We start from the raw sequence: 9,176 nt of genomic DNA on the forward strand, positions 1-9,176 counted from the left end.
GTAAATAATAACAGGAACTGTATAGTAAATAGTAACAGGACACAGCTATGAAGAGCTTTCTAGGTGCCATGGACTATTCCTAGTGCTTGATGCATATAACCTCATTAATCTTCACAACAACTCACTCAATGAAGTAGCTACTATCATCACTTATTTTCCATTTTAAAGATCAGGCAACTGTGGTACACAGAGGTTACATTACTCATGACTAAATAGCAAGGCTAGGCCTTGAACCCACTCTAGCTTCAGAGTTTAAGTTCTCAATCATTCATTGCTGCTCTTGTTTTCCTTCCAGGGTTTTGAATTTGTCAACCCAGATGGATCCATCTACTCAGGCTTTGACTTTGGCTGCCCTCTGCCTTAACCCTGGAATACAACTTCTGTTATTGGCTTGTGGATCTGACTCACCTGTAAAGAAACCCCATGGTGGGCCAGATAGGAAAAGGGAGATCAAGCAATGTTCTTTTACAGCCCTGTGTCTTTTCTCATGTAGTTCCTACTTTCAGAATGCTCCCCTTTTCCCTTCTCTGACTGATTTCTTTTTGAAGACTTCCATTGTTCCCTCTGACAGGTTGTTCACTTCTTCCTCCATGTGTCTGTAGTTCTTTGAATGTATGTGTTCCCTCTATCACCATTCCTCGTAGATGTCTACCTCTGCTCTCAATTGTGAGCTCCTCAAGACACAGACCATATCTTATTCGTTTCTGAGTCTCCAGCACTATGTGTGGAACATGGTGGGGTACAATAGATGATTCTTGACTGAATGAATGAAGGTGCTGGAAAGTAAACAGAGCAGCTGCTCTCCACTCTATGTGAACAACATAATTTTTCACTATCTTGATGAGCTGATATAAAAGGGGCAGAACTTTTAAAAGAATCTTCTTAACCTCTAACCTCAAGATCTTTATCCTAGTGTTTAACCAAATTTATATTATTATTATTTCACAAACACCTCTCTATGCCCTTGACATTAATTGTTGGAATCAAGAAGGTACACGTTTCACATTATTACCGTTCATTGTTTATTGAAATGAATTCTATTAAAATGTCACTACTTCATTAAAGTTCTGTGATTAACAAAAGTTACAGGTTACCAAAAGAAATTTAATTAAAAGAGTACTCAAAGTACAGAAAGATGAAAGGTAATTTTGATTTGTTAGAAAGACTGACATGACCACCAGGACTTGCATTTGGATGTTGTTTTAGAAGGACACAAAAGACTCAGAGTAACTAGGGAAGCCAAAGAAAATGAAATGGACAAAAATAGAGATAGAGCTAATACGATATCTTACTCTGAAAGGAATAATTTTTAGTACTTTTTTTTTTGTTGTTGTTGTTCCTGAGGAACCAATCATGTGGCAGATCTTGTGAAATTTTATATTAGTTCTTCAATTTCCTGAACTTGGGATGAGACTACCTCACCATTCACCACCTCTTGCACAATTGTCTTGATTTTTCGGGTTTTGCTTGAGTCTAATAAAAATTAAAGAAGGGGTTGAAAAGTTACTGTTCCATGTATTAATCCACAATTTGTTGTTATTTAATTTAAGCTTCTAAATTATGTAGCTGCTAATAATAAACGATGAAATTTAAACTTTTGAAAGTGACTTTTCTATTTTTTTGAAGCTGCATTTTGTCCAGTGGAAATGAAATACATTCAATGTTGTTTTGTGTATGGATGAAAACATTTTTCTTTTTGAATATTTAAAAATTTAATACAGTCTGCACTGTACAGCCTACTCATTTTGGTACAGGATGGCACGAATACAGATATGCCTAAAATTGCTAATACTGCAACACTGAATGAAATCTTACAGCTTCATTCATTCCTAAATATGATTCTGACTTATCCGAAGTGGTTCCTGGGGAATCTGCATACCTTTGGAGGAAGCAATTGACTGTGCTTGAGATTTGGAGTCTGTCACAAATGAACTTTCATCCAGTCCATCACTATAAAGAAAACAAGGAACAATGACATCATACGATGGTTTCTGGAATCAGTGGGCCTGAGGGGAGTGTGCTATTTGAGTTAAAAATTAGAATGTTACTCAAAACTGACCAGAAGATTTCTTGACTAATAATGCTTGAATGATGCCTCCTGAGAGTAATCTTTTGGTGCAATGCACCTGTATTTGCAAACCCTGCCTAAAAAGGGCTGTCATAGTGCAATTAATGGAAGATCTGGTCTGAGAAGTTAGCTTTCTCAATTTATAGTCTTAAAGTTCTTCTCACTACTCCAGACTGCTATTGCTTTAGAAAAGGTTGCTAAAGAAGGTCGGAGATGGTTCAGAAGGCTATTTGATGTTTCATTTGGTATTGGGTCATTGATGTCTGAAGCTGAATGCCTGCACACGGAAGTACTCATGTACAGTATGCCTGTCTACTCAATGCTTTCGTTCATGGCAGCATTTTATAAATGATTATCAAATGAGACGAGGGAATGAATGCATTTTGCATATAATAAATACGTAAGAGGCATACCCTTATTAGAGTCGTTATTTTTTTTTGTCAACCAGAGCACTTCTCCTTTCCTTATATTGCAGCAAAACCTGCTCCCCGGGGTCGGCTGTTGTTCAGCCATTGCTTTTCCACCTGTTATGGGATTTACCCCTCGGGCTCCCCGTCCAGCAGGCGGCGGTAGGTCTCGATCTCCAGCTCCAGGCGGGCCTTGACTTCCAGCAGCCGCTGGTGCTCCGCGCTCTGACGCTCGGCGTCTGCACGCACCTGCAGCAGCTGCGCCTCCAGGCAGCCGATGAGCTCCTGGAGCTGGGACAGCTGGCCACAGTACTCGCCCTCCGTTTCGGCCAACGAGTCTTCAAGAGATTTCTTCTGCAGTGGAAAGGAAATGGCACAGATTTACCAATGGAGTGGGCGCATTTTCTTGGGAAGTCAAAATGATTCTGTGCCTTTAACGCGACCCCTACCATGGCGAGCTGAGACTGGAGCTCGAGCTCGAGGTTTTGTAAGGTGCGCCTCAGCTCGGTGACCTCGCTCTTGCTGGACTGCAGCTGCTCCTTGTTTGTGCTGATCTCCTTCTTGAGCTCCCCGCTCTGCAACAGCAAAGAGGCGGCGAGGCGACGTGAACCCCTCAACCTTCACAAATTACAGCCAAGGTATCAAAGTCGTTTTGTCTTGGTTTGTGTAACCTTTTCAAGGAACCAGCCTTCCGCGTCCTTCCGGTTCTGCTCGGCGATGGCTTCGTACTGCGCCCTCATGTCGTTGAGGAGCTTCGTGAGGTCCACTCCCGGGGTGGCGTCCATTTCTACGCTGACTTGGCCGGGGCTGCCCTCTCGGAAGCTTTGGAGCTCCTGGCAACAGCAAGCGAGACAAGGGTGCCAAAAGCGCATTATGGCTTTCATAGGCCCTACACACTTTTGCCTTCACGAACCCCTTCCTCCATAAAGCGTGCTATTTTACCAACAGATTGGGATAAAGACAAATATATCAATACAATATATTAAAACATTTCCTTTACCTAAAGTTTTCATATTTTTCTTCTGATTTGAAAAGAATTGAAAACGTTGTCATGGACCCCTACAAGTATCATGGGCCTAAGAGCTGTTTTTCCTGTGCCTAATGGGTGAATTGGCTGTGTGGGGGGGATTGGGCATCTGCAGGGTCAAGGGGCCTAGTGTTTGCACTGAACACTGGAGGCTTTCAACTGTAACTACCAAACCCTGCAGAGCTGCAAACAGTGCCTAGGCTTGCACACCGTTAGGGCCATTGAAAATCCTATAGCAACCAACCTCTTTAGAGCCCTATTGCCAGGGTCATGGTCAATGTCCATTCTGTATACCAACCAGCTACTTGTGGTATATCTGTGTTGTATGGTATGTGTGTATGTGTGTGTTATGCATGTTATTGATAGACTTTTGTTTTTTATCTTTCAAAATACACTATTTAAAAAAAAAATCACTAAATCAGAAAAATTGTAATTCTTATTGTCATTACCTAATGATTAAAATGGTAAAATCAGAAAGTCCCTCTAATCTGTTAAACCCTAACAGGAAGCACCATCAACACCACCATAACCACAACCACCACCATAACCACAACCACCACCATAACCATCACCACCATCATAATCATCACCACCATCATAACCATCACCACCACCATAACCATAACCACCAGCACCACATATGCACACACACTCCCAGAAATCCAGAACAAAAGGGCCAGTTTAACAGGGAGACATGAACCCAACCCAACCCACTGCTATTGAGTCGATTCTGAGTTTCTGAGGCGCCAATAGTATCCTCCATATTTGTTCTACTTGAGATTTGTAGATTTGAAATTATGTTTTTCAGGTCTAGGAGAAAAATACCAGCCTACCAGCCACTCCTCGGAAGGAAGGTTGGGCAATCCTATTTCTGTAGTGGCACACAACAACAACAACAAAACCGCCTTGGAAACCCAAGGAGGGGTTGCTATGAGTCTGGGCCCACTCAATGGCATATAACAACAACAACAACAACAGAGAGGCTGCACTTTCTGGCTGACCTCCTCGTGGTTCTTCTTCAGGTAGGCCAACTCTTCTGTCAGGTTCTCGATCTGCATCTCCAGGTCGGCTCTGGTCAAGGTCAGCTCGTCCAGCACCCTGCGCAGGCCGTTGATGTCGGCCTCCACACTCATGCGCAGAGCCTGCTCATTCTCGTACCTGGAAACCAAATACAAGATGATTCAGGGAATCAACACAACCATTTGAATAAGGTCTCAGCTCTTTTTGGGGCTATTTTGTACATAAATGTGTGTGACTGTTTAAAAATGGCAGCATCACAATGTATTTTTTTTTGCTTGTATAACATTTTCTTTTTTTTTTATGATCATTTGTTGGTTAATTGGAGAAAACCACCCCAACAGCACTGCATCCCAACGGAACAAAATGTTTTTTTGGTGGCTGCTGTAGCCATGAACCTAGCAGCTCCTATCTAGGTGGAGTTTCCGATGGCACCCTGAAAGCAATGGAAAATAACATCATAATCCATCTTGTTGCTTAACTTTTATGGCTTAATTCAAAACACTGATGCGTTATTAGCTTTTACCAAGATTTTATAGATTCAGGACTGTTACCACTGTTACTGTCTGTGGAAATTTTGTAGAGCAGAAAGACTAATACTGTTTCTTCCTTATGGCAAGTGGTACAGGGGATAGAGAAGACGAAGGGACTATCAAAACAAATGTTTCATTAATATTTCAGGAAAATGATTGTTTCATTTAACTCCCCAGGCAAAAAGCATTATTAATTTATCTTGATACTTGGGAAGTTGAGATATAGGACATCAGTAGAATTATCATGTCACATCATGAGTCATTGGCAGATTACAAATGCAGTGACCCTGGGTTTAAGTAACTTATAACTTAGGTCATGTAATGTGAATTGTATTCGAATTAAATTACTTTCCAGAACGACCTACGCAAAATTACCAAAAACGATAAATGTATGGAGCATGTGGAACTTCAAAAGGTTTGAAATACTTACCGTCAATGACAGTAGGGAAATAGGAAATAAGAAGGAATGATGTGACATCAGTTAACGTCAGTTTTTCTTTTATTTTACTCACTTCATTCTGAAGTCCTCGGCAGCCAGTTTGGCATTGTCAATCTGCAAGATGAGCTGGGCATTCCCGATGCTGGCAGAAATGATCTGGCAAAACAGGAGACGTGCAAAATGAGATCCTAAAATACTAGTGTTAACTTATGTATGTTCCTGACAGGGAGATTTTTAGGTGATTTAAAAATGCTAAGGCAGTTTCATTTTCTTCTAAGAAAATACATTTATAAAATATTCTTTTAAAATTAAGAAACACATTTCTATTTTTTAAAAAAAGTAGTGGAAATACACTTTATGGTAAATGATGAAATGGAATGAAACATCTTAAAATGAGGATTGCTCAATACAATCAAATTGAATAGTATCTCTAAGTTTTAGGTGATTATCACTGTAAGATACTGTACTAGTAAAAACTAAAGGTGAAAAATAATTCTCAAAGCTCTTCTGAAAAACACATTCTTACCTTATTCCTGAAGTCTTCAATTAACGTATAATATTTACTGTAATCATTCTGTGAGCCGGGGTCTCCAGCCCCAGACCCTCGTGTTTCATACCATTCTCGAATTTTATTTTCTAGCTCAGTATTCGCCTCTTCTAGAGCTCGAACATTATCCAGATAGGAAGCCAATCTGTCATTAAGATTTTGCATGGTTTCCTTCTCTGATCCAGAAAGAAGGCCTCCATCACTGCCAGAGGGAATACCTAGGGAGCCACCTCCTGGGCTTCCTCCAAAGCCTGCCCCCAGGCTTCCAAAGCCATCCCCCAGGGATCCTCCATAACTAGCGCCAGAGGCCCCTGCAAAGGAACTTGCTGAGCCACCACCAAAGCCAGAGCGAGAACCAAACATGGACGCAGCAGAAAAACCTCCTCCAAAGCTGCCTCCAAAGCTTGAGGGGCTTCCCCCATAGATGCTTCCAACACTGGAAGTGGACATGCCCCTGGCTCTGCCTGCTGCCCCGCTTTGGGAAGACAGTCGCTGGTGCAGCCCACAGGCACGCACTGAGAGTGACATGCTATTGCTGGGAAAATCCACAGCCCACGTAGCAACGACCTGAAAGGAATCAGTATTACTAAGGCAGAAAAGTCAACCTTTTATAGGCTGTTGCAGTTGAAAAGTTCACTCTCTCCACTCCAAATATAGTGACTCCCTCTTTTTTTTTTGGCTAGCTCAGCAAGTAAATGATTTATGCAAATTGAAAATTCATTGGCATAGAAATAATTCAATAATTGTGCTCATTACTTATTTGTTATACAAAACAAGGAGAGTTGGGTGGAGTAGAGAGGTTGTCATAAAGAATTCTTCTGCAAATTATTGCCAGTGTTCCCAGTACCACCCAGTATCTTACAGAGTAGGAAAGCAAAGATAGCTTGTTGGATGGGTTTGATAATGAATATTTCTTCCTAAAGCTTAAGTTTTTAAAATTTTTCCACTATCTTTCCTCCTTGTTTCATTTAAAAAACCAGTCACTCATAATATCATATATCTTTTAGTGGAATATAGTTTCAGAAGCAGTGCTCAGAAGCACTGAGGGAAGGTTAGGAATAGATGTGCTTTCCATGTTGATGTTGGATTTGGATTTTCAAGGATTTTAAGGCCTCATCATTAGGCTGTTGAATGGTTTCTTTTTCTGATTCAGAAAGACGACCTCTTAAAATCTTCCTGGGGATTGAATGAAAGAGACCAATAAAGTGTATGGGACAAGAACTATTCTCATTTTAATGACAAATATTAAACCCATTGCAGTTCAGTGGAGTCCAACTCATAGCTATCCTACAGGACAGACATGGTAGACCTGCCCCATAAGGTTTCCGAGGCTGTAGAATGGGAGCTCTGGTAGCATAGTGGCTAAGGCACTTGACTGCTAACCAGAAGGCTGGCGGTTCAAACCCACCAGCCACTCCTTGGAAGGAAGTTTGGGCAATCCTACTTCCGTAGTGATACTGCCTCAGAAACCCAAGGAGGGGTCGCTATGAGTCGGGGCTGACTCGATGGCAAAACAACAACAACAACAACAATCTTTACAGAAGCAGACTGCCACATCTTTCTCCCAAGGAGTGCCTGGTGGGTTCGAATACTGCCCTTTAGGTTAGCAGCTGAGCCCTTTAACCACTCTGCCACCAGGCCTCCTCAATTACTAAATAAATATTCGAATATAAAGATTCAGAAATAAGACCTTTTTTTTTTCTTTCTGCTTGAAGAAATGTAAAATAATTCCATTAAAAAAATGAAAAGGAATTTGAAGTTAGATTTTCTTAGTGTCATACGATAAAATTAGTGCTTTATGATTTTAGGTTTGAGTAGAACATCCCTGTTGTTTTAGAAGTTTTTTTCTTAATATAAGAATTAACTTTCTTAGTAAATGCCATGAAATTAGGGGCCTTGTCAACTCCGTACCCAGCACTTAGTATATTTATTCCTTAACCAGATATTGCACATAACTATTAACCAGATACCACTCAGTCATGGTGACCCCATATGTCAGAAGAGAACTGTGTTCCCTAGAGTTTTCAGTGACTGATATTTTGGAAGTAGGTTGCCATTGTGGCTTTTGTATCAATCCTTCTCATTGATGATTTCCCCTATGTTTCACAGGAGCTCTGGGAGCCAGTGCCTAAGGCACTTGACACTTGACTGCTAACCAGAAGGCTGGCCATTCAAACCCACCAGCCACTCATTGGAAGGAAGGTTGGGCAATCTACTTCTGTAGTGATACCGCCTTGGAAACCCAAGGAGGGGTCGCTGTAAGTCAGGTCGGACTAGTGGGCACATAACAACAACAACAACTTGTTTTTCATTGACCTTCTACCAAACACAATGTCCTCTTTTAGGGATTGGTCTTTCCTGATGATATGTCCAAAGTAAGTAGAATTTACTCCTTTAATGTGTTTAAATGTGTCATTTAAAGTTTATTTGATTTGAAAATGACTATGCTCTGGATTCTCTGACCCAGATTTATTCTGAATCCCGTTATGAATGGAGAGCAACTTCAAAGTGGAAGGCGAAATATTTCTCATTCGGGTGGTTGTGTGTGTGTGTGTGTGTGTGTGGGTATGTGTGTGTTGTCCGTGTCAGCTGTAGCTCAGAGAGAAATTTAATAAAAGGATAGCAGCTAGTAACCTTGCAAGGTGGAGACACATGGAGCCAGAGGCATATGTGTCTCCTGAGCCTTACAGTCTAGGGGTTTTCATAGTAGTTTTTAAGGCCGTGGTGTACATGATTTCGAAAGACCATGTGTAGGCAGGTATTCATAAAATCCTGACCCTTTTGTGAAGGTCAGGTAGCAGAACAAAGTTGTGATAAATTCCTAAGATGGGTCTCAGCTTCCTTCAGGCTAGGAGCATGCACAGTCTGCTGTTTGCCCTTGGTTCGAGTCTTGGTCTCATCTTGGACTGGCCATCTTAGCTCATCATGTGGCAAAGGAGGGCAGGGGTGTGCAGGCTCCAAAACTGGCTAATGCTGGCCACAGATAGTGAACGGGAAGACATCTTAAGCATGGCCTGTTATTAGGAAAGGCCATTCAAGTAGTAAATTTATATTTGCATTATTTCTTTTGCAGTGTTTCTTCCTTAGTCTCATGATCTAAGAAATGCAGTTGCCCTGTTCTTTGAGCTATTCCTTTCT

The 9,176-nt window shown here is 41.3% G+C and overlaps 1 protein-coding gene across 1 annotated transcript; it reads right to left on the reverse strand.

Annotated features, from left to right (window-relative positions):
• Positions 1-1,375: 1,375 nt before the first annotated feature.
• KRT12 (keratin 12) lies at positions 1,376-6,581 on the reverse strand. Its single transcript, XM_007942088.2, has 8 exons — positions 6,018-6,581; positions 5,565-5,647; positions 4,504-4,660; positions 3,147-3,308; positions 2,925-3,050; positions 2,609-2,829; positions 1,880-1,950; positions 1,376-1,473 (listed from the first exon to the last, which is right to left on the reverse strand). The coding sequence occupies exons 1-8, from the start codon at positions 6,564-6,566 to the stop codon at positions 1,376-1,378; spliced, it is 1,467 nt and encodes a 488-aa protein (XP_007940279.1). The 5' UTR covers positions 6,567-6,581.
• Positions 6,582-9,176: the final 2,595 nt, after the last annotated feature.

This window comes from Orycteropus afer, unplaced genomic scaffold, assembly GCF_000298275.1.
Source record: "Orycteropus afer afer isolate SDZICR_OR568_19922 unplaced genomic scaffold, OryAfe1.0 scaffold00085, whole genome shotgun sequence".
Classification (NCBI taxonomy): domain Eukaryota; kingdom Metazoa; phylum Chordata; class Mammalia; order Tubulidentata; family Orycteropodidae; genus Orycteropus; species Orycteropus afer.

What these genes read in the sequence shown, in the direction of transcription:
- KRT12 (XM_007942088.2), bottom strand. Translation starts at nt 6,566, where the DNA reads ATGTCACTCTCAGTGCGTGCCTGTGGGCTGCACCAGCGACTGTCTTCC. An exon ending in CTGGACGGGGAGCCCGAGGG is followed by an intron (nt 1,951 to 2,608) that starts GTAAATCCCATA and finishes TTTTCTTTATAG; the next exon opens with TGATGGACTGGATGAAAGTT. An exon ending in GTCAATTGCTTCCTCCAAAG is followed by an intron (nt 1,474 to 1,879) that starts GTATGCAGATTC and finishes AATTTTTATTAG; the next exon opens with ACTCAAGCAAAACCCGAAAA.